Source organism: Arctopsyche grandis, chromosome 4 (genome assembly GCF_051622035.1).
Source record: "Arctopsyche grandis isolate Sample6627 chromosome 4, ASM5162203v2, whole genome shotgun sequence".
Classification (NCBI taxonomy): Eukaryota; Metazoa; Arthropoda; class Insecta; order Trichoptera; family Hydropsychidae; genus Arctopsyche; species Arctopsyche grandis.
In genome coordinates this window covers 24820216-24848017 of record NC_135358.1, presented here as the reverse complement: position 1 = coordinate 24848017, position 27802 = coordinate 24820216, and the positions used below count along the sequence as shown (strand labels likewise).

General features: G+C 32.6%; 1 protein-coding gene and 1 non-coding gene across 2 annotated transcripts in view; one reads left to right on the top strand and one right to left on the bottom strand.

Moving 5' to 3' along the window:
• Positions 1–27802, top strand: part of LOC143910463 (cell adhesion molecule Dscam2-like) — a 239810-nt gene that overhangs the window by 22758 nt on the left and 189250 nt on the right. The window contains exon 3 of the mRNA XM_077428955.1: positions 5409–5653. Coding sequence (XP_077285081.1) covers positions 5602–5653 — 52 coding nt within the window. The 5' untranslated portion in view covers positions 5409–5601. The remainder of the gene's footprint in view (positions 1–5408; positions 5654–27802) is intronic.
• Positions 26194–26265, bottom strand: TRNAT-UGU (transfer RNA threonine (anticodon UGU)). The gene has a single exon. It is a non-coding gene; the product is annotated as a tRNA-Thr (tRNA).

Sequence of the window (27802 nt, the reverse complement as noted above, 5' to 3'; positions counted from 1 at the left end):
ATATTTGTATGGAAATAGTAATCCATATTATATATATATATATATATATATATATATATATATATATATATATATATATATATATATATATATATTTAAATAGTGGTGATAAATAGGTAGGATGGTTTTGTCAATTTGATGAGGAAAAATATGTAAAATCAAATAAATTGGCAAAATCTGATATGAAACAATTAACTCGGAGCACAAATATCCAAGTCTGACCAGCAGCATTGCATAAATACTCAAAAATACAGAACTACTACACAAATACTCCGAATAAATTATCTTCAATCGAAGTCATTGTAGGGCTTGAACCCGAAAACCTCTCGGTGGTTAGCATTAACGTAACCACCGAGCTCTGCTGCTGCTTGTGTTACACTGAAAGCACATTATTACACTACTGTCATTTCCAAAAAAATAGACAACCTGATTTCACAAATAAATATATAGGTAGTTTATTTTCGTTATACTGTAAAGTTACGTTTTTTGAGTTGTGACGTTTTACTTGCGGGTGTGCGATATGCGTATGGAATAAAATTCTCATTTCGAATGTTTTTCTTGGTATCTATCGCGTTTTTACGAATATACATACATAATCATGAAAACAATCGAGATTGAAAGATTTGAAAAGGGCTGCGTTAACCATCCGTCATTTTTGACGGACCCAATTCAGCGGAGAAAAGTCCACGACAACTCGATTCACTTCACAATAGACACGGACATTATATCCGTACTTCGCAGAAAGTGGCACTAAGTCCTGTGGGAAGCTCCCTGCTTATTTATTAGTCCAATTAATAAATTTATTCATTAGGACCGTCAGCGTCTTCTGTTCCGCGGGAAGAAACGAGTTTTCTTGATAAATTTATTTGGTAATTCAATGTCACAGGTAAAAGTTTTAACAGGAGAACGAGAGCTCTCTCTCTCTCACACATAAATTTGAATGGCGGCGCTGTGCCTGTATCGGTTTCAATTAAAGTTTGCGAACCAGGGGCGGCCAACCATTCCACGAACCACATCCATAAATCACTTCACCTCCCCCCCCCTTCCTGCATACGAAATATCGAATCGAATGAAATCAATTCAATCGTTTTTATTTCGTAGACATTTGTATACATTCATACATATGTATTAACATTCTTGCATTCGCATCTGCTGGTGGGTTCGAATTCAAAATTGTCTTTTTTCTTCATATATACAAATTACAAAAATGACTTTCGAACTTACATCACTATATATCACTCTCATATGATGTGAGACTGAAAATAATGAATCTTTACACTTTGGAGGTGAGAAGAATGAGAGGTGATCTAATTGAAGTCTATAAAATTATAAATAACCATTAAAATTGTCCTATGATTTTAAACGTCATTACGTTTAAACAATAACACTCATCTGAGAGGTCATACTCTCAGATTCCAAAAATATATTTATTTCAAAATAACACTGTTCGACACGAAAAATGGTTCAGAGACGAGGTATGACTTTTCTTATAGATCTATGCCCAGTTAACACGAATCTGATAATAAAAAATGTTGATTGGCTCGAGATTCGGAGATATATGAGTTTTTTAAATCGCGCGATTTTTCTATATCTTGGTGTTGTTAAAATACCCGACTATAGATTCCAATATTCATTTTGAACAGGAAATTGACAGATTTTGTATTGACAGACAGAACACCAAGATATAGAAAAATCGCGCGATTTAAAAAACGCATATATGTATGTATCTCTGAATCTCGAGCCAATCAACATTTTTTATTACCAGATTCGTGTTCACTGGGCATAGATCTATAAGAAAAGTCATATCTCGTCTCTGAACCAAAAAAAAGTCGTCATTTGTCGAATAGTGTAATTAAACAATCTTTCTTTTCAAATAGAGTGGTTACAATTTTGAATAGTCTACCAAAGAATTTAAACCTTTTTAAAAACAAACTTGATGATTTTCTAAAAATATGTAAATGGGTTTTTATAGTTTTTCCTTTAATGATCCAAGAGAGTTTGCCAATTTATTTGATTTTATTGTTGAAACTGTTAATCATCAAATTGGCAAAACCGTCCTATCCATCATCTCACCACTATTTGAATATGAGTTTAAAACCCATAAATTTATATACATACATATGTACAAGTTTAATACCATAGGTGTCGCTCAGAGTAATGATATCACGGGAAAAATATATATTTTTTAATTTGATCCCAAATCGATTTAAAGAACGCGTTAAAGGCTGGAAAGAAAGCAAATGTATCATCTCTACGAAGATGAAAGACAGTAATTGATAAAAATAGCTAAACGTATCTGTGTAAATGAATCAATCGATTCAATTTGAAGAGAAATTTCTCTCTTTCGATATAAATTGAAAGTTACGCCGCCTCTGAGATTGGCGAATGCTTGGTGGGTTGAGGCGGTGGCTGCAAAGTTTGAGCATCCGAGATTCGGTTAATTCGCCCGGCCACCGATATACCATTATCAAGTTTAATTTGTCGGATAACAGGGCTTGCCGGTAAATTGTTTGGGGCGCGCGCAAACATATTTCACGTTTTGGACCGCGCCGAGACGACGCGCCCGTTAATGAGTTATTTCCCCCTCGTAAACACTACGTCTAATTGATTAATACTTCGCCATGGGTGTGTGTGTGTAATGAAAGTTTGAGAACCCTTTCCGCGTATGCATTTGTTATTATAAATTAAAGTTATTTGGTTCCCATATCGGATCTAATTCTCCTGAATCTAAATATGTACCTATATGTATGTGGTTTTGGTTTTAATTTGATATACCTATGTATGTTGATTTATAATTATATATGTTACAGTGAATGAAAACTCTCTCCGGCGTTTAAGGGGATTCATATTCCGAATATTTTACATTTATTTTCGATACTTTTATTAATTTTGTGTCTTCTTCTTCTACCTCCAACAAAAGTTTTTCGATATCTTCTTCAATTAGATATGTTTAATTATATCAGAAGGCAAATATTATAAATTCAGACCGACTTTTGCAGTTTATCCAAATATAGCTTCAGATGGAGACTTTTTCGTTCCTGAATGGAATGCCCTATTTTTTCCAGTATTCAGTTCTTTCTTCCAATTGGAGCTGTTATGATCTAGCATTCAAGTTGACAGCTTGTTTTAAATGTACTGACTTGTGTAATATACTTTCACTGAGTGAGTTGGTTCAAGTATACTTCTTCTAGGAAAAGTATAATTTAAATGGAGAATACAGATTCACTGTAACCTGTACACCAAACTTTATATATATCTACGTCTGAATGAAATATCCTTAAAAAAGTTATTAGTTTCCAAATTTGATTTTTAGTCAGGGGTGTAAAATGTCGGATCTACTTTTAAATCGTTCTGTGGTCATATTTTTGAGTTCAATCCGGATCAAATCTTCTCGTTTATCAATGAAAAATTTATAATTCAAAAAAATATGTATGAGTTGGTAGAAACAAAAAAGTTTATAATCTACATTATATTTGTGCAATTTAGTAAAACTCTATCTACTTACTTTGAGGTGAAATAATATATAAGCTGTGGTGCAAACCAACAGTATTAAATTCGACGTAAGAAACATTTTGAGTACTCAAATTTTTCTCGAAAATACTAAAATCTCTACAAATTTCTATAAAATCATTAAAGAGAACTTTGTTTACATCCGAATTATTTAACAATTACCATACTTTTATAATATTTTATTTGTTTAAAAACATAATAACCCTGCATAGACGATAGATTCAAGAAGTTTGTCTTACATAAGATATACTTAAATAAATGCACGTGATAATAATAGAAAAATAACTCATTTTTGCGGTTGAATAAAAAGAAAGAGCATGCGAAAGGAATACAAAGACACTAGAAAATTAAGTTAAATCAAAGTCTGTTTCTTTTAACAAAGAAAAGACATAGACGGCACTGAAAGCTTTCTTCATTCTTTACTACGTGATATGTTTACGCATTTATATACATAGTTTTAATATTTATATATTTAATCCAAATTTAGCTAAAGCTTTTAATCAAGTACGATAAAATCAGCAAAATACAATGAGACCGTTTACGGTCGACGGAAGACATTATAACTGAAATAGTGCACGTTAATTTTGGAAAACTTTACAATTTTACCTATCCGACCCGAATTATTGTCGTACATCGTGAAAATGTGATATTCTATCGAAATTTTTGAGTCTATGTTTATTGATTTTGATACACAATATTGAAAACTTTTTCGAAAAAAGCAGTGTTTTTATTTGCGCACAAAACTCGTGTGATAGTAGTGTCCTGAGGGAATAATTCATGCGAGCATGTACGATCGTAAAACCGGAAGTCTCAGTGTTTCGTACGACGTTGTACCATAGTTTTTCCGGGATTTTATGGATATACACATACACACATGTACTACGGTTTTGCTTCAATCTTGCAGTTCTCTCTCGGTTCGGGCAAATCGTAAAGTCATTTAAAGTTTGCTCCGTCTGCTGAATGTTTGATTCGCAGTTGCTCCGATCGCGGATGCTGGACCGATGTGGGCATTACGAAAGATCTCTCCCACTATCCGTACCACTAGTGTGGATAAAAAAGAAAGGGACGTGACTAGAACACGCCTGTTTCTAAACAGGGACTTCCAACCCTTTAGTTTCAATACAAAATTCAATAGAAAATTACTTCAAACGTTGCCAACCTCGAATTCAATCTGTTAAGTTCTTGGGAAATTTTCTTAGTAGTTATTGCTCGAATTAAAATAAAATTTCACCCTGAGACGTTTTAAGGCATCTCATATGCAAATTTCATGAAAATCTATAAACGTTCGTTGAACAAAATTGTCTTGTGAAACAAATGGCTTCTTTCATTTGGAAAATTCAGCAGGCATTGTAAAAATCTCATTTCTCGAGGATTTCTTTTAAATTTAATAATGTCTAAAATACGTAATGAGAATTGTCTGAACGTATACTTTTTATTAAAACTTGTTAAGGGCTGTTGTCTACGAGTGATGATACCATTACGTTATACATTAGCAGTTTGTACTTTAATCTTGTGATATTGGGGTTTGTGCAGAACTTAAACGAGACGCTGTCGTTGCAAATGAGATTTTAATGATATAAAAATGAATGAACTTGTTGCTCGTGTATAGAATTAAATCTTAATATATATATATATATATATATATATATATATATATATATATATATATATATATATATATATATATATATATATATATATATATATATATATATATATATATATATATAAATATATATATATATATATATATATATATATATATATATATATATATAATATATATATTTATGTATATTAGAGCTACTGTTACTGTTAATGTTACTGTTTAATGTGTATTGTATATATGTTCGCTACATATGTTCGTAATAAATTTTTATTTTCTTATATCTTTCCAGGTTAAATATCGTCCCGCTTAGTCTGCGATATAAGGAAGAAAAACGATATCCGACATTATCGAAAAACAATTCATTCGGTAATTGTGACCCATAATGTTTGGGAGTGTCGTTTGTGTCGAAAAATGTGTCGATAGGCTTTCGACGCTCTTAACGTGAAAAGGAAGTGAACTGCTGAAGGCTTTTCCGGCGAAACATGGGGAACGCGCGGCTTTTCCAGAGGGGAAAACTCCACGTTCTCTTTTTGGGTGAGTGCTGATATTTTTTTTGAACCCACAGAGCGCCCTCGAAAAATAATGGAAAACATCGACAAACCTACGATATATCCTTGACGATATATCCATCCTTATTATACATAATAAATTCGTATATATGTATGTAGCTTGAAAAATCTACCGTAAAAATTTTGTATATACTTCATATTTATGTACATACATACATAGTTCGTTGTTGTATAAAGGAGCAGAAGACGAACTTTTGTAGTGTTCGTGTTGTATGGAGCACAAAAAAGGAAAAATAAACGTGTAGTTGGAAAAATTCGACTGGAAGTTAACACGAATGGAGAAACATAATGAAATCTCTCCTAACTCTTTCGATAGTTAAAGGCGAGAGAAAACTTTGCTTTTCATAGTTAACGTGGTACACCAGCGTCAAGTTTAAACTTTCTGTCTATTTTCAAAAACACTTCCTCAAAAACGCTGCTAGTTGTGGAAAACTTTTCAGTGAGACTACTAATAATATAATCGGTCTGTAAAGTCACTGTGCTTAAAAAGGTTTTCATTTCCAGTTTCAAAACTCTTTTTATTATACCACTAGTGGGCTGCGTGGACACTCGTGCACTCCGTAAAAGTTCGCAATTCGGATCAACGGAAGCCGCCATTTGTACTGTAAATTTGTATTAAATATATATACGATACCCACTGCTCGAAGTGAAATGCGCAAATCTCACACTATGCCACGTCTCTTTCCACGATATACGATTCCAAGGGGAGAAAGAGAGACGGAGCATGTTAACGGATATTCACACGCGCACACGCAATTGACAATTATATATACAACTAGTGTTGTGCCCGATGAAATTTCATCGCATGGATTATGACATATTAAGCTATTAAATAAAAAATAAAATAAAAGCAATGTGTCGGTTCGATTCACACGCGGTCGAATATTTTTCAAATACCCTTTAAATATATTTAATTGTTTAATATGAAAAAAGTGGTAAAAACTACCTATCTACCTATATATAAACAATATAAAAAACCAATTGAAAAATTAATGAATTAATTAATCAATTAAATAAATTTTCTATAAATGGCGTTAAACGCCCAGAAACTTATTGCCCTAGCGGAAAAATTGGTAGCAAATAGTATATACATATATGTATATACGTTTATTTAACAAACAGCAAACATTATGAGTTTTTTGTTGATTTGTTATTATGTTCGTATTATATTGGTACGTTTTGTTGGCAGTGTTTTAACTGTGACGTACATTTGTCGAATCGAAACGACTATTATTTGTAGTACAATGAGCGTTATCTTACACATGCACACATAATAGTGCTATTATATAGTATGTATCTGATTATTACGTACTCAAAATAGATTTGTTAACAATGATTTGAATTTGAATTTTAATACTGAATATTACAAAATATATATTTTTTATAACGTAAAATATTTCGAAATTTTGATGAAATAATTTGTAGATGAAGTTTGATCAAGAGAACTAGCAAATAAATCGAAATAAACCTTCTTTGTGACTGCTATATATTTAACAACCGCAATTGCATATATCACCATATTCGCATATTATATTACGATAAATACATTTTATTCGACATACGTGAGACTTTGTTATTGGGGTACGCGTTTGCGATAGTGCGAGAGCAAAGGTTTAAAGACCGATTTTTACTGTGTCGAATCTCAATAAAAACTGGAATCGGATGCTATTTTTTCTTCGTCAGTGAAGGGGAGGGAGAGCGAGAGCGCAAGCGCGCGTCCAATTTTCGGGACGTGATTTACGACCAAGCTGTATACAGTACCACGTCTCATCAAGCCACCGAACGAAAGCGACCGCCTAGTTTTATACGAGCGTAGTATAAACTACTAGTAAAATTTACGATCTGCAAAGAGGGAAAAACGTCCGGTTTGAAATATTTTTCCTAGTGGAAAATCATGGGGGCAGTTGAAAACATATTTTCATCCCCAGTCTTTATTTCTAGACGTGTTTGTGTTTGTGTGTGTGTGAGGGGATGTATTATAATGTAGGTAGTGTCAGCGTGTTTTCTCGACACAGCTTTTCACGGGAAAATGCATTCGATTGTGCGACGCCTCACAGCGTTCGCTTTTCCGGGTTGCGTTTTACGTTTCGTCTCGCGTTCCACTCTCTTCGGTTGCACACACCCATTAAAATACTTTTAGCTGGGCAAACAGGGCTTTTATCCATGCGAGTAAAATATACATACATATGTACATATATCTATAAGAAACATACTATTTGTGCACTTTTGCAATGTGATGAATTCAAAACGAAATATTGTATTTTCAATATGCAGGGTACATGTTCGAGTATCAGTTTTTCACATTTGGTTATTTTGCTTTAAAATATCTTTATATAAATCTTAATATGTATGTATTTACATTTATATATACGTATGTATATATGAGATATATATGCTTGAAAAGAGTATTCATTACTTTATCTATGCTTTTTTTTTTGTAGTACTGTGATATTACTTACATATGTACATATATTACTTTAATAAATAATTATTGTTTTTTTTTACATATATAATATTTATAAGGTTTATGTAATCTTTGTATTACTTTTCATTCTCGTAAATCAGTTAATTTTTATTGAAATCGACTTAAATAAACTGTGACTAGTGATCGTTTACTTATTTATTTTAATACTTAAAAAATTGAGAACAAGTACTAAAAAGCTATACATACATGCATACATATATGTATGTATTTTTGCTCGAGCTAATTATTACCTTGAATATATAATGCACATAAATTACCGTGAAAGGAAACACCTGAATTTTTCCAGCATCTGCAAACTTAAAATTCAATACATATTCAAAAATGGACATAAAATATCTGTGCACCAAGCCATCGATATGGATGTACATACATACATATTGTAGAATTTTTAAATAAATTTTCAAAATAATATATTTTAGTAATCTTTCAATGAGTCGAGTTTTTTTCCATTGTGAAAAAATGTACGACATAATGTACATATGTTATTTAATTATAGTTCGTGAATGTTTAACAATCAAATATTAATTTTCAACCGTTTTAATATTACGTTTTTTGTAATGAAATGTTATATTACGCTATATATACTTTGTAGGTAAATATAAAATTCATATAAAATAATAAAATTTATAACATCCACGTACATTTTGTTAGCGATTTACTTACTGACGAGTCACACGCGTAACATTAACCTACCGTTACAACTTCTTTATGAACCTAACGGTGTGTATACACCACACGATTAATATTATATTATATTTTCTCTACAACATCCCATCCAACTTACGATTCAACGTTCTGTCGCGAACGCAACGGTATGACAAGACCATATTGCGTACGGTTACATACAAACATCCCGCATCCAACGTACTTGTTTATTATTTATGACAAATGGTTTTGCGTTCGACACAACCCAACACAGCGCGCTTCACATGCGAACGACCTATTTGCGAGGCCTATAAAATATAATAAAAATAACGACATTATGGTAATGTGCGTGCGTCTCGAAAATAATGTCGAAAATAATACGCGGGTGATGCATGGGGAACCGATGGACGATACGTTTTCCCGGGAACGGTCACTTATCAAACCTGGGTCCATGGGGGCTCAGGGTGGAGGGGAATCCGCCCTACAGGGGGGCAAAGGCCACGCGATAAGATTTATCCTTTGTTCCTAGCCGAACAACAGGGGCGGACTAGGGATTATTTCGATCTATTTGCAGCAGCTCTTACGTACAGAGGGCACATAAAAGTGGCACACGATTTTCGATTGCTTGCAATATGTAATATAAAAATTGAGACAATATTGTGGGAATATGTATTTTAGCTAATTATAATACTAATTAATTCATGATATACATACTAAAACGTATTTATATCATGAATTCTCTTTGACGTATAATTAAGTCGAATTAACAGAGATTTAAATATATATATATATATTAAAGTTAGTATAAATTTGATGAGAATGTATTCAAATTGACATTAGAAATTTATCATATATCAATGTATATTTATTTTTATTGCGTATATATTATACTAGTGAATAGCCCGATGAAATATCATCGCATGGGTATAAAATTATTATATACCCGTATACAACTAAAAAAAAATCCGGAACTGGAACCGTTATTTTCGTAGACTCTCATAGATAGTTTTCAATTCTTGATTTGTAATAATTTTCAATTCTTAAAGCTAACGTTAACAAAATGTAATATTTTCCGATTATACACAAACGGTCATTGACCTCGTAACGTTGAATATTATTATTACACATAAAAAATTACGTGCATATATGTACATATGATGTGTACATATATGCACGTATTCTGGGCGAGGATATGGCGTGTGGCGCGGGCTCGTGAGGACATTGCGTTTGGGATGGAGGGTCCGAGGTTCGATTCCCGGCGCCCGCGCTGAATGAAATCAATTTTTTTCTCGAATATCGTCAAAATATAAATAATTTCAATTATAATTTTAATTTAATTGCAAATAAATATATAAAAAATGGTTCAAAACCTCGCTAAATGAAATTATTAAAATTACATATTTTTATATGGCGAGAAGGAATATTTCAATTATTGTTTAAAAAAAAAGGCGAAATGAAGAATTGGATTGGCATGATGTCCGTGATGACCATTAGCTCAATTTAGACCTATATTCAGGCTATTGGGGTGATCGGTTCGAGTCGCGACAAAATCGTCTCGTCAAAAAATGAATTTATCGATTTTTATCGATTCATTCATTATGTTCGGCAAGAGTTAGGACACACACACACACACACACACACAGATTACCGTCTTTATATATATGATGTGGGTGATCTGACTTTTCTATGTATTTTCTATGTGATCTGACAGAAGGTATCTGACTTTTCATTATACATATATTAGGTTATATTATTGACACTAAGCAATAAGAAATGTTTTTTACTTACCGGAGTGGACACTAAATTCGAATATGACAATGATTTTTGTTGGCTTGCTCTCGTTTAAGAGGTACATATGGGCGTTTAAAAAAAGGGCAAGTTTTGCAGATATTTTTTACAGGGCTTTTGCAGTCTCATTCTAAATCTAGTAATGCTGTTCCAAAGCGAATATTGGAATATGGTCAAATGGTATTTTGATTTAAAATTTTTATTGCTTTGAAAAATTTATAAAAATGACAAAAAATTTTAAAAGTCGCTAATATGTTTCAAAAGTAAAAAAAAATTTTTTTACATATTTTTTTCCCTAACTGTCAAAAAAGTCAAATCATAAAAGTTAAAAATACATATATATATTTTTATATATATTTTTTATATATATAATATAAAAAATAATATTACGAGCTGATTTTACTAATTTTTCACTTTACCATTTTTATAAAGGTTGGTTTTTAATCTCAATATTGCGTCATCCATGCGGTCATAAACAACAGCACTTTTTAGCTTACTCTTAATCTCAAAATCACTAACCGCTCGAATTAGTATGTTTCAATAATACAAAAAACATTGACATAAAAAACCAATCCTTAGGCCTGTCGCAAACACAGCGACATGTGTTCGCCACTTTTCGTTCCAGAGTGTAGTTTTTTTGTGTAGTTTAAATATGGACTCCGACTCGGAAGCATTCTTTGCGCTGTTGACAATACGAAGACGTCTACGAAGACAATACGAAGATTGAAAGTGTTTTTAAGATTGAACGACTTTTATTTAAATATAAAATGATCATTAAGAAGAAGGCTATTGTCATAAAAAATATAGATCGTTTCTCAAATGCTAATAAAATATTATGATTCATTTTAGGCGCTCAATGAGTTTTAAAAAATCATTATACAATTATAAAAGCTTTTTTGCTTTTCAATTCATTTTTGTAGCTTACTCAATCTTTGTGAAAAACACTTTCAAGGAAGACATACAATTTTTTTTATCTTAAGCTGCTGACTGTATGTATGTATTCCATTTATCCGAGCTTTTCGATACGTGTGTGATACCTTATTCGCTTCTCCTTCTTAAAGTACACGTGTCCATTTTTTTCCTTTCCGGTTTTATTTTATTTTTTGCTTCCGCATGTTTGTGACCGGATACACTCGTATATATCTATATCGGTTAGATAGGCGGTTTACGAAATAGCCAATGTAACGTTGGGACGTTCGCACGATACCCAATTTCGAGAATCCGATCCGTGGAATTTATAACACGACAAAATATTCATGGATATTTTTCCGATATTTCTGCGTGTCTGTCGATATTGTTATTACGTTTGTATTTTACTATCGGTATATTGTTGCGGATGTGCGTGTGTGTATGAAATGCTTGGAATATTGCGAAACGCGTACGAAATATAATAAAAGTTTGTCGTATTGTAATGGTTGAGAGTGTTTCGATTTGCTATAAAATTTGAGTGAATTTTGATTGATTTCATTTCAATTTTTGGTTATATTATACCTATGTATAATATGACTGATTTGTGTATGCTATTAGTTCAGTTGACTGTCTCAAAATATTTGGTATCATAATGCATTAACATTTATTCTATTTAATATATATTTTTACTTTATCTATGTACATACATACATACATATTTACGTAGTAACAATAGATGAAGTTTTGTGATCATGCGACAATTCAAACTCGAGATTTTGACTGATTCGAACTCAGAATCGATTTTTTTTTACTTAATTATTTTAGTAATATGCTAGGATTTAGCCTTTGCGTTTTATTGATTTCAATTGAGATATGAAATAATCTATGTTTAATACAATGAAACAGTTTTATTAATAAACTGAGAGGAAACAAATAATTTTTTTTTACTTTCTCAGAACGTGTTATAGTCTACTGCAAGAACCCACATAATTTACCAAAATTGATATTTCGAAAATTGATAACAGTAGATTAGGGCTGCCATAAGTGTCGGAGCACCGACGGGGACACCCCCTAAAAAAAAAAAAAAAACAACAAACAAAACAAAACATTTTTATCGATATTCATAGCTGTATTATAAAAAAAATATACAACATTTCAACAAGTAATTGGAACTAAACAAAAATTGAATTGAAAGAAAAATTTTAAGATTGATAATAGGCTTTTTTTGTGGAAGCGTCTGTACCAAATCTTAAATAAATAAATATAGATAATTGGACGATTCAAATAAATTTAACTAAATGAAACCTTACATTAACATTGTATTTCATGTACTGTAGCCTATTCTTCTATCGCCTTCACTCTTCTCTGATTTCCGTGACTTCATTATCATCGCTCTTCTTTGCCCAATCATATTTTTCCGATGTTTTCATTTTTTGAAGTAACTCTTTTTCCCCTTTAATATTGTTACGTACGCCGTGGATTAAGCGAATAGAATCCCAGAGACTATGTGACCGTTCAAGGGTTATCTGTTATCGGATTAACTATGTAAGTGCTTGCACTTACTTCCAGGATTATATCTGGACTCTAAGTGCATTTAGGCTAAACAATGACCGTTATTAGTTATTTCTCAGAATCAGTACGGGAAGACCCAATGTCGTGGAAATACATATCCGAATACGTGACTATACAACAGGTAAACAGATTAGGCGCCCTGAGAGATCTACCCCTTATAAAGCGGTACGTAGGCGATATCATGTCATTTTCTGGACTTAGCAGTGACACTGCGTGTATCTCCTTAATCATCAATAAATGCTGTGATACGACTGTTGGCCTTTTACTTGGATCCTCCACCCACCCCTACGCAACAATATCATTATAGAATTCAATGCATGACATTTTATAATTTAAAGTACATTGAATTATGCTTTTTACTGTGTCAATAGAAAGCGAATTGCGCTCATCTGTCCATTGATTTTTAATTAATGACAACACACGTTCAACATGTGCATTGTGCGGTGGGATGGCGAACAAGTATTGGCACATTTTCAGTAGATTAGCTTTTATTTCTGTCTCTTCAGTTTTTTTGAAATAGTATAACCATTTATCATGCACATCTTTCGTTTTCCATTCTTCGGCTTTTTTATTTTCGATAAATGACTTCATATACTTTACTTCCTCATAGATTGAATCCGTGAACAATATTTTTTTCACTTAAATAAGCAATAGTTTTTTCAACATGTTCCCATTCGGGTACTTCATGGAGAAGCATCCATGAAAAAACATCATATTTCGCCAGTGGAACTGACCACTTTGCCAAATAATTAATTCCAACGTTGTAAAAATTCTCTACATCTTTTTCAAATGCTTCTACTTGTGTCGTCGTAATGTCCATGTGTTTTTTTCAGTTTATTGTATGCCTGGGTTGCTTGATTACCTAGATATTTACTATTATTGAAAATTATTATATATCTATGTATTGAAAAACTTACATCAAAATATCAGTCCTCTTCGATCAGAAACAAACAGAACAAACGGATATTATCAGCAGACAGTAAACGAACTGCGCGCGCTTCGTACTTGTCAGTGTCATTGTCGGTGTTGCCAGCTGGCGAAATTGGGCAGTGGCCGGCAGTGGGCATCCGCCGCTCTCGTTGTCAGTGTTGCCAATATGCGCGCGCGTATCCATATTAGATATTAAGTGGGTACAATTTTTGACGTGTAAACGTCTTTCCTTTTAGGACCACACTATAGAGAGTGCATCCTGAGATTTCTTGGTTCAAAAGGTCTTGTTCGATAGATATTAAAAAATAATTGAATAATTTTTTTAAATGTCTAAATTTTGAAATTGACGGGGACAAATGACTCTCGGACTGGGACACCGGGACACAGACCTCGAAACTGGGACATGTCCCTGTCAACGGGGACGTATGGCAGCCCTACAGTAGATGTATTATATCATATATAAAAATTAATTTATTGAAATCAAATGTCTTTATGAAATCAAATGCCTTTAGTAAATCAAAGGCCTTTAGAAGAATGTTACACTATCTATAAAATATTATTTTATTGAGATAAGTTGATTGGCGCTCGTCATGAACAATAAACTACCTCTACTACTATACTGCGTCTTTCACTCCGATCTTGGAAACCCCTCTATGCGTCCACGCAACAATATTAATGACACTTATAGCATTATTAACATAACAGATATGATATTTTTTTTAATTTGCATCAACAATTTTTATACCGGGTAGACATGATATGAATAAACCAAAGCCGAGTTGTTCGAACGAGTCACTTACTCGTTACATGACAACGTTCGAGTAACATCCAAGTAACGTTGGATTGACCAAATTAGTGGATTCAGGCTGAGTATCGCATAAACCCTGTATTAAAAACAAATAGTTTACCATATATGAAACTACACTTTTCTTAAATTGGTTGCTCCTTAATTATTGCATTTGACAAATTTCTCCAGATCTCCATAAATGTTTTTATAAAAAATGTATTAACAATGTTTATACCGGGTTGATGTGAAACGAATAAATCCAGACCGAGTCACACGGACGTTACTTATAACGTGGCATCATTCGAGTAACGTTCGACTGACAAAATTAGCGGATTCGTAAACGATATGAGTGCACTCGTATCGTGTCAACTTGGCATTAGAATAAAAAGTTTACCATATATGAAACTACATTTTTCTTCTAGTAGTACCTCCTCCATTATTACAAATTGCTTCAGATCTACATACATAAATATTAATACCTCAGTTCTTTCTCACTTTCTATAAATACTCATATCGTTGACGATATTACTCATTGATTGATTCATTTCTATTCCTATTATATATTCTTTATCCAATTATATTATATCACTTTATGTTTAATTATGCATTGTTCTATTTAGTCATATTTTAGTTTTTATTATTTTCTTTTTCATTTGTTTATCTACATATATGTACTAGATATATTATGTATTTTGTAAAAATCTATAATTAGGCTCAGATGTTATTTTGTTATATTTATTTTTTATTTTTATGAATTTCTACATCTGAGGCCGGTTGATTTTTCAATAAATAAATAAATTGGTACATACATATATAGCCAGCTGTTCTAATCTTATTATCCAGCTTAATGTTAAGTTGTATGGATTTGGATATATATTTATACCTATAAGTATACGTATTTTTTCTCAATTATTTTAAGTCCCCATTAATCTGTTTCGCTTTAGAATTCATTTTTTTTATGGGAGAACCTATTAAAATTTCAGCTTTTCCTCAAAATTGCTGTTAGCGCAGTTTTCTGCCGAGATTCCCCGACCACCCCACGGCCCGCCACCTGTTTGTCTGTTGCGTTCCAATTCAATACAACTACTACCGTGGATTTAGACTATGCCAAATTCATTCCTATTCAGGATAAAGCGTGATAAAGGGAACCGAATACGCGGTATCTATCGGGACACCCCACCCTTTCCTCTACGGTAAGCGGTTAAGATTGGGAGCTCGCTCCGCTTCCATCGTGAGCAGATTTGCTGCCATGGCTACGGCGGCCCGAAATAAAACCGGAAAAATAAAATACAAAAAGTGGGTGGTGGGTGGTGGTGGAAATCGGATGGGGGTGCAAGATCTGTAGGTTCGTGTTCATATAATATATTTTTTTAAACGCGCGGGAAAACCGGGGATCTCGCCCAGTTAAATATTTATTCGGATCCAATTACTTCAGAGCGGAGAAATATTTAATAGCTATGTAGCTTGTGGCATTATATTGTATTTTACAATAAATAATGGATTTTACGCAAAAGTAGATTATGTTCGATTTGTATCAATTTTTGCTGTTGTGATTTAAAAGTATAGGGATTTTTCACTACCTTATGAGTATACAATATCATCTTTTAGTACTCGTAGGCTATTTTCTAAAGTAAGTAAAGATAAGATTATTCTAGAATTTAGACCCAAATATGATTATTGTTATTGTTTTAAAATCAAAATTGGCATTATTTAATTTTTAAAAATCAATAATCATTTGTGTACACAAATAGAAAATGTGTCGTTTCGTTCAATAAAGTCCATTATTTGCATAGGGATTAAATTTAATTACCAACTTTGTATCCATGGAAATTTTCGCAGTGTACGTTTGACGAACTTTTTAATTTCATCAAAACCGAAGAAAACTTTAGAGTTGACCATAATATTCAACGCCAAATTAAATATAATATTTTAAATAACATACAACGATTATTCAAATTATTATCAATTTCGGTAGCTATTATACATATAATATGTACAGATATATTTAAATGTGAAAAAAACAACAAATGTGTTACATAAATGATCATACAATTTTAATTTAAAATCCAGGACTTTCAAGTATAAATAAAAAAAATGATAAATCACCTTTTATATTGATATTAATTTATTTACCAAATTTCAATTTACCAAAGTTATACAATATTAATTAAGGTATATTCGTCAGTGTTCGGTTTGACAGGGTTTCGAGCATCGAATGTTGACTGTCAAATCGTTTCACGTCCGTCAAAATTCGGCGTAAATAATATATGTATGTATATACATATGTACATATTTATGTATTTATGTATACCTGTATCATGTTTGGATTGAAACTATCAACTGCTGAATATTTCATGAATCAAATCATTCGTTGTTGTAGGAAAAAAGTAAACCAGTATCTTTTGCAATAGTTTATCGTTGTTGCGAAATGTAATTACAGATGTGCAAAGACAGGCGAGCCAAGGAAGAGTTGAATTCCCAAAGGGAACGCTTTGTCAAAGACCCCCATTCGAACGATTCCGATGTCTCTTCCTCTCTGTAAATTTGCCGGATTAGAGTGGTAATTCGAATTTAAATTTGCTGGGTAGTTTACTGTTTATTTGTCCATGTAATTCCACACTTGGAGAAATTTAAATCTCATGTTTTACCAGTCAATGGCCAGACCGCTGTAAAATTTATGTAATTCAATTTAACCCTCAATTAGTTAGTTTGTTTTGTATTTATATTATAATTCATATAAATGATACAACAAATCGTTTACTGGCTCATAAATAATTAATTCATTAATTTTAAAATTTATACTTTTACCATTGTGCCATTACAGGTTTCCCCAAAGCGACACCTATGGTCAAATTTGTACATACATGTATACATTTTATACATATACTAACTGATCCCGGCATGCGTTGCAATGCCACAGTAACGCGTGCAATTCCCGTTCCCGTTCCCGTTCCCACTCCCGTTCCCACTCCCGTTCCCGTTCCCGTTCTCATTCCCTTTCCCGTTTCCGTAGTAGTGCGAAGTAGGCCCGGCGCGATTATTGTCACACTCGCGGCGGGAGGATAGCTTTGTTTATATATATATATATATATATATATATATATATATATATATATATATATATATATATATATATATATATATATATATATATATATATTTATATCTTATTTCTAGCTTTAAGAATAAAATATTCTTCACCTAGATTAATTGGTGTTTTTAAATTATTCAAAATTAAGCATTAAAAAAATATATATTTAAATTTAAAGAGTTTCATACATTTTTAAAACATGTTTATATTATTTGAGTGGAATATTTTTCGTATTATCATAAAGTATCATTAATTGTAAAATATACAAATTTAGTAAATGTCTAGAATAATATACACAGTCTTTAATAGATTTCAAATGAAGGTTAATCCAATGGAAATATAATGAAAAATAAATATACATACATATAATAGCATTATTTACTTACGTTTTACAAAATAAAGTACATATTAAAAATATTATAAAGTAAATAAATAAATATTTACGTAACAGTAAAAAAAAAATCTCCATATCACAAGTAAGCATTGTATCAATTCATAGCTGACGATTTATTGGATACGAAAATTTCATAGAAAAGTTAATTTTGCAATACAGCAAGCCACGTATATAAGATTTAAATTATTGTGTGTTTATCCTTTTCTAGTTTAATAGTGGTTTTACCCGGCTTCGCTCGGTATTTGCAATATAAACCGCTTAAACATGGTTAATCTAATATTAGACATTTTATTAAATTTATTTGAATATTCATTTGTACTTTTATTAAATTTAACGTCACGGATTCTACGAACTAAAACTTACATACATACATACATTGTACATACAAAGTGTCTTTGTATATTATGTACATAGATCAATTTTTATGACTGCTTAAAAAATCTCAAAAACCAAATGTATACCTTATGTACATGAATAGGTTTTACGTGCATAGAAACTTAGTAATCGAATAAAAAGGACAAGTTATTTAAAAAATTGGCACATTCAGTACATCCTACGTATATTTTGATGTATTTACACAATACATGTATACATGTGTAGGTAGTTGTGGCACAATATCTTGTCGAAATTTGATTCGAAGTCGCTCTCGAACGTCCTATTGTACGTTTGCTTCGCGGCGTCACAATGGCGCGGCGCGTCAAACTCTACAAGAGCCAACGAGGAAGTACATGAAATTGAAGGCGCGAATTTTCTTCGCTCAAAATGAATTATTTCAGCTGTCGATATTTTTTCTGTGCTCTCTTCTGTGTATAGGGCTATATTGTATGATTTCTTTAGAGCCGTCATTGTGACGGCACAATGGCAGGTCCGGTCGCGAGCCAATGGCGCCCCATTTTCCTCTTAAATTTCAATTATTATTGAAGGACGACCTGATTTTGACGCACGTCATGGGCAGGTTTTGTTTTTTTTAAAGGTCCTATCTTTCAGAGCTTGTTGTGAAAATTTCAAAAATATTCCTCTGACGATGCTTCATATTCGTACGAGGGTTGCTTTTTAAGTTTTTGGCCTAATAATGAAAAAACAAATATTTATCATCGAAATTGGTTTTATTGTAAAGTTTGACATTTTTTAGCATAAAAGTTCTCATAACACTTTGTCTTACAACAACTTATATTTTTTTAGAGGGACTTGAAAAATTCATACCTGCCAAAAAATGTAATTGACACGTGAACATATTCGTGCGATTATTTTTCATAACTTTCGACGTGGACTATTGAGGCAAGAGTGCATCGATAAACTTAGTTCTTTATATGGCAATAAAGCACTACCCTACAGCACTGTGAAAAACTGGTATAACGAATTTAATCGTGGGCGTAGTTTGCTCCAAGATGAATTTCGTAAACTTCGTCCAAAATCAGCTGTTTTTCCAGAAAATATTAATGCTGTGCGTGAACTGATAATTCAAGATCGTCATGTGACATACCGGGATATTCAGGCATCTTTGAACATTAGTATCACACCAGTAAATAAGATATTGCATGATCATTTGGCCGTAAAAAAAAATTTGTTTGCGTTGGATCCCGCATAGTTTGACAATCATGCAGAAAGAGGCTCGTGTCGATTGGTGCAAGGAAATGTTGCAAAAATACAATCGCGGTGCATCAAATGCTGTGTATAACATCTGCACAGGTGACGAATCATGGATCTATGCATATGAGCCCGAAAAAAAACAGCAGTCCACCGTATTGGTCTTCCAAGATGAATCAAACCCAACAAAAGTTGTTCGCGCACGAAGCACTTCGAATTAAATGGTCGCCTTTTTTTTGGAAAAACTGGACATGTCGCAACCGTACCACGGGTGAAACGTAGAATGGTCAATTCTGAATGATACACAACCATTTGTTTGCCAGAAGTTTTCGGAGAAATAAGGAAAACCAACCGCCAAAGACGAATCATTCTCCATCATGACAATGCGAGCTCTCACACATCAACTCAAACAACCGCCTATTTGAGCACTCAACACATCAAATTGATGGGTCATCCACCGTACAGCCCTGATTTGGCACCCAATGACTTCTTTTTATCCCCGCACATCAAAAATAAATTACGTGGTCAACGATTTTCGACGCCCGAAGAAGCGGTTGATGCGTTCAAAACTCTTATTTTGGAGATACCTCAATCGGATTGGAAAAAGTTCTTTGAAAATTAGTTTCAACGCATGTAAAAGTGTATTAGTCTTCATGGAGAATATTTTGAAAAACAATAAAACCAATTTCGATGATAAATATTTGTTTTTTCATTATTAGGCCAGAAACTTAAAGAGCAACCCTCGCATAATGAAAAATTGGTTTAAATCTTAGTATAAAATATGTACTGTGTAAGTGAACCTTGAATCCAGAACAGTCTCAATATTTAATGTTTAACCTGAGCAAACGCAATTCTCCGCATAGTTAGATGTTGCATTGTTAATGTCATTAAATTATTTCGTACTACGCAGAGGTTGGAACTGCTTTTAACCGATTTTTAATTTTTTTAAATATATTTTTTATATATTGAGTGGTAGCAGAAATGGTATTGATTTTTTTACGTTCTATATTTAGATGAGTGAATCACAACCCAAATCGGATGATTGACGTTTCTGATTATATAGTAAATAAAATAAAATTTAATCGAAATACTTTTGGGTACATTTTGAGGTTTGGAGTACAAATTTAATTTTATGAAAGTGTTATAAAATATTGTTTCACGGAATTTTTTATGATAAAAAGGAATTGCTTACATAATTTGTACGTTATGAAAATATACGACAAAGTTTGGCTTTACACACAAACATATTTATACAAATTTATATATGTACGATGAGCTACAGAAATGTTTCAGTTTTTAACACATCAAATAAGAATGCCGCCATAAGATGTATTTTTAAATTAAATTAAAAATGAATGTAAAGGTACATTACGGGCTTTTTTTTCAATTTACCCAACACTTTTTATTTAAAATTTCGGTATTTAAATTTTTTGCAGCATACACCGTGTTTGTTTTCGTTCCTACATATGTTCTTCATTTCGATGGACCGAAAAGTAATCAGGACCCCTGTATATACATATGTGCATATAGAAAAATAATTATTTCTAGCAATTTATTCTAAATATTTAATCTAAAAGCTCGATTAACATTAAATGTCAGTGTATATTATCCAGCATTGCACCTCAACAACTCGGTACAATAGTGCATAAAAAAGACAATTTCTATTCATACTATACAGCACCGCCCATTTCCGGTACGTTTATACATGTTTTTAAAGCAAAATCGGCTTACATATAAATAACAGAGCGCGACGAAACGGCGCAATATTACTTGTGACGTATCTTCGGGTCAATATTGTCACAATATGACATTTCCGAAAACAATAATACGCACTATCATTAGTACGGGTGCACTCGCCACTATAACGTCACTCAATGCGTAAAGAAAATCGATGCTGCTTAATACGTTTCGATGACATGTACTACTGTATAATATGAATAGATCGTGTCGGTTACTTCTGTTATGGATACGATACTATGTAACACATTAATTTTGCTGTGCAATCCTCAAATTGTTGCTGAATTTAACTTCAGTTTTCCCAGCAATCTCAGCAATACTAGATACCGAGATTAATTCTCCTCACCTGGAGCACGTGCCAATTTAATGGTTTCGTCCCCTGTTGCCAGGGGCATCAAGCCCCGCAACTGGATTTCTATTGGTTTGGATTTATTCAATCTAAAATATACTGATCTGGTTGAGGGATTGTTTAGTTTGGGATCGTAGCATTTTATGTTTTATATTTTGTTTAATGTTTTTTAATTTTCTTTTTGTGTAGCCATACTGATGACTTGAAGCTGACATGTAAAGTCACTATGGCAAAATTGTATATAAATAAATAAATAATGTATGAATGTGGGCATATGGGATGTGCTAAAGAATATTTCTCGTACTGCTGTTTACGTGTACATAGATGCCGACTTCAGCTGTACTGGTATAAACGAACCTTAAAAATCTACTTTCTCATCACGGTAAACTCATGTATTTATTTAAACCAGAATCAATTTCGACAAAAACAAAACGAAGACATTAATCAATGCATGCATGATTGCCACGTGCTCGCTTTGTCGTAATCCGGTAGGTGTAATTCACAGGTGAGCAGCCACCGTATAATACTACAATACACACTCATAACGGATTTAAACGGAAATACGATATGAAAAACGGAAGTGGACCTCGGATCGTTTTATATCATATGTATGTATGCACTTACATACATATATTCATAGTCGCACACAGGTAAAGGGCTTCGAGCGAGCTTTCACGCGGCGATATAAAATATGTACAAACACACCGACCGGTGTGAATGTGTTCCGTTTAATATTACAGCGGAGTGGGTGGCTCTGCGAAACATACTGTGACAGCGCGAAACGTGCACATAATTGTTTGATATACAGGGTGGGCGGAAAGTCGACGAAGGGGTGGGTGGGGGATATCCTCCCACCCCTCCCCCCCACCGACATGTGGATGTGCGGATTTCAATTCGTGCACATCGTGATTTGTGCACACAATTGCGCAACTACACTTGCGCAATTTCATTCGAATGTGTTGGGTGGTTGCGCAATCGATTCCAAATTCTCATTTGTGACCGTGTATTGCATGGTATCTTTTACATCGACGAGAGTAAGGGAAATTGAGCGGTGATTGTGTTCGAAACGAACTGTTACAATCAATGCTTCAGTTTCAAATTGGATATTATATTATACTGTTACGTACACCGCGGATTAAGCGAATAGAATCCCAGAGACTGTGTGAACGTTCAAGGATTATATCTAGACTCTAAGTGCATATAGGCTAAACAATGACCGTTATTAATCCCTTCGCAGAACTGACCCGTACCGTGGGACAGAATGTCGTGGGAATACATATCCGAATACGTGACTATACAATAGGTAAACAGATTAGACATCCTGAGAGATCTACCCCTTATAAGGCGATACTTAGGCGATATCAGGTCATTCTGGACTGAGCACTGCCAGTGCGAGTATCTCCTTAATCATCAATAAATGTTGTGAAACGACTAAGGCCTTTTACTTGGATCCTCCACCCACCCCTACGCAACAATACGTTTATCTGTATACTTTTGACTGATTTTGACCGATGATTTTTGAAATGTTTTATATGTGAGTGATTTCGATGTCTACCTACATACATATGTATGTATATAGCTGAGGGATGAAGTTCTTCTTTATATTACTTCTAGTGTTGTATTTGATGAAATATAATCGCAAGTGTGTTGGCACATTAAGTTATTAAATTAAAAGAAATGGGTCGGTTATGTGTTGAATCCGCACGCGGTCGATTTTTTTCTAATACCTTTTAAATATATTTAATTTAAAAAAAAAATGATAAAAACTATCTACTTACCCACATGTAAACAATATAAAAATGGAAAATAATTAAATAAATAAAAAAAGTAATTAATAAATAGAAAAATAGAAAAATTAATTTAATAAATTATCAATGGATGGCGGTGATTGCTCAGAGACGTAGTACCGTATTTTTGCCTAGAGGAAACATTGGTAGCAAACAGCATATATAGAATATTTTTATTTTGTTATTATATTCGTATTATATTGTATACGTTTTGTTGGCAGTGGTTTAGCTGTGACGTACATATGTATGTCGAATCGAAACGACTATTATAGTACAGCAAGCGTTATCTCAGACATACAGACAGACAGACAATTTAGGGAAAATTATAAAACATATACTACACGTTTTAGTGAAACACATTTTCATCTCGAAACATGTTTGACAAGAAAAACTGAAATTAAATTATTTTGGTTAAAAATTTATTTTTATCGTAAATACGCAAACAACACATATTTTTAAGTAAAATTTTTCATAAATATGATGCAGAGACGCAGTTTGCGCCCCGAGGCAAACATTCTACTAGCGCCCCTCCTCCATATCTTTTTTTTAACGCGCAATATTCGAATAAGAATAAGTAAGACATCAAAAATTCCGTTTTACCATTTAAAATAAATTTAATTAAGAGGAGAATATTATTATTTTCGTAAATTAATGGGGCGAATTGCACCCCTCCTTGTAGCACTCATCTGTATTTTAAAATCAATTGTAAAATTTAAAAAAGTAATCAACCTTTTAAGAAGTTACTAAAAATTGCCTTACTATGCTAAATAGATTTAAAAAAAGTTAATATCAATTAAATGGATTATTTACGACGTTAAAAAAATCGATAAAAAATCAATATAAACGTAAAAAATAGATAATATCTTTCAAGTTTTATTCAAGTCACTTTCGATGCAGTGACCCAGACCCGTTTTTATTTTGAAATTACATAATTCGAATCATAGAGGCTTTGATTTGATTGAGGAATACATAAAATACGAAGACCATGCGTTCAGTATATTTAGAGAGATAAAATAAAATATAAGTCCTGGTCACTCGTTATCCATCACAGTGCTGCAAGTGTTAACAATCCTCTATGCCGCCTCTCCCAAGTATCTTGTAAGTTCCGGTCACTTGCTATCCAGGAGTTGAAAAAATTCCGCTTATTATCAACCGCGTTTTGGCGCCCCCTTCAATCTTGAACCAGAGGTCATCCCCACGTTACGGCTCTTATATAATATACCAGATAAAAATTAAGCGAAAAAACTAAATTCTTAGTGAATTTGGTTTATAGAGTAAGTAAACATGTTCAGCTTTCGCCTATTATTGCGAATTCTAGCATTCTTTTCATTTCTCTGATATGCACAGTCATGGGGCTATTTTGCCATATATTTATGTAGCTGATCATACGGACATCGACATATTTAGTGTGTCTTATGGTCACTTTATTAGGTCTATTCAGAATACTGTTTTTCATTATTTTTATTATTGTCTTTATCTATTTTTGTTATATATGTTATATGATTAACGGTATATTACTGATTTTATTACTCTTATCTATTGCTATTGTTTATATTATATGATGCATTGAAATTAGTTTATACCTGTAAATAAACAAATAAATAGATCATCATACATTGGTTATTAGTCTTACTTTGGATAGGTAAAATTAATTGCAGCTACATATGTATGTATATGTATGTTGAAAGTTCATAATACATGAATATACAAATGTATGCATATATATAATAAAAATAATAATATTAGTATTACTCATTGACATTATAATACATTATTAATCAAATTATTACATTGCATAGGTAAAAATAGTGTCATCTATGTACGTATGTGTTGAACGTTCATAATACTTGAATATATAAACAATAATGATATGACATATAAAGTCTAAATGCCCGTATACATAATAACAAATTAAAATGTATTATAGACCACGTACATATATCTCATGATTTACCTAAACAATATAACTGATAACTTTTTAAATAACGTCTTCATTAAATATATTTATATATGTATGTACATACATACGTACGATTATGGAAGAGTGCAAAATGAGTGATAACGTTGCACGACTTGCTGTTCAGATTGCGCCCAACGAAGATATTACGAAAACGAAGTTGAATGCAAATTTTAATTCTGTTTCGGCTCTCGGGCTTCCATTATGTATTATACATATAATGTACATTGTACGTAAGAGAGCCCATCAGACGAATGCTTTTGAATTTCACCAGCGCCATAAATATTTATGCAAAGTCCCGAGTCAAGTTTTCATGAAGCTAAACGTTTTTAAATTCCGAGTCTTTTTCGGTTAATGTTTGCGACCTTTTGTCTCGCGCCACCGCGAAATCTATCATCAAAAGTATACACTTAAATACTGTAATTAAATAAAAAATAATAAAAAAAAACGAATGATCTAACTATGGCGACCATAGAAAGTGCGCTATTGCCTCCTGTGAGGATCGAACTCACGACCCCTGGTTTACAAGACCAGTGCTCTGCCGCTGAGCTAAAGAGGCGGTTGCGAATTTCGTGCAACCTGAGCAAACCCATGGGAAGTTATTTTATTTTATGTTGCGATATTAAAATTAATTGGTCCAAGTATTATATTTTATATTTAATGTCCGACTATATTTAAGAGGCCACTCGGAGTATTGAAAATTTTACCGTATTTAATATTAGATTATAAAATCACATTTTATGAGTTTGCGTGTATACTCTTTTTTTTAAGTATGAACGTTAAAAATTTTCAAAGTGGTTTAAATTTTAAAATATGATATAATTCTTTAATCTTTTCAGTTGATTTTTGTATCAATTATGTTGTTGAATTTAGTATTAATTAAATATATAAAAGTATGTATGTTTGATTGTAAATTGTACTAACATATGTACATATATCCTTGATAGAAGAGTCGAATCCTTTTTTCTTTTGGGTGGATATCAATGATGATGAAATAGATATTTAAATTTTAATAAGTGGGATTTTCGCCACGACTTGTTAAACTCTTTGCTTCTTATCTTAGTGATAGGAAACAATTTGTTGGATGTGGTCTTTTTTAATTTCCTCCATTTTTTACACGATCTGGTGTAACTCTGGGAGTCACTTTAGGCCCCTTACTATTTACCATTCTTATAAATTAAGAGTTTTATCCAATGCATTATGTCTCTTTTTTGCTGACGACGTCAAATTATTCAAGATGAGAGGCAAGCTGCTTTTCATTTTTCTATATACAATTTTGGTGGTACTATAATATATTAATCCTGTATGGATTAATATATTATTTACGTATGTACATATGCTTTTAATTTTTCCATGGGCTATTCTGCTAAAAAGTGGAAAGATTTTTATTGCATACTTATGTATGTATGTATGTACATGTATATTTCATTTAAAAAAATATATAAATTATATTCAATAAATTTAAAACACTATACAATTTCATATAAATATATATATTTTTTATGGATGACGATTTAAAAAAAAAATTACACATTTTTCGTCACATTGGCTACTCACTCTAGTACATGTATTGCCTACTCGCATTAAAATAAAACCAATCATCAATCCACCAAAACGGATGGAATTACGCAGAAGATTTATGAATGTGATATATTAAACACATAATGTGGGATTTTCCCCATCCCGTTATTCGTTATCGGAAAAGCGCATGGTGGGAAATGCAACCGTAGAATCCCATAAATAAGAGGTCACGTTTATAGAGCGTTAGAGCTGAGGGTTTTTCCGCTAAAAGCACACCCTCCGGCACAGTTTTGACCCACATTCAACTACACAGACGTCCGAGAAAAGTGTAAATCAAACATTAGGCCAATTTCCGCAAGAACTCAAGGGAAAACCATCCGTATGATGCATTTAAAACAATCGATATTATAAATTTTCCAGCAAGATTTAGATACGAAGGATTTCTCGCTTCCGGCGTTTCACTCCCTGGGTCGTTTTTATCGAGACTTCCTGTATATTTTTTACATCGCTTAAGTTATGACACCTTTTTCCGGGCGAAACCCGTACTTATGAGCTCACACGGTTATTTCCCCCGT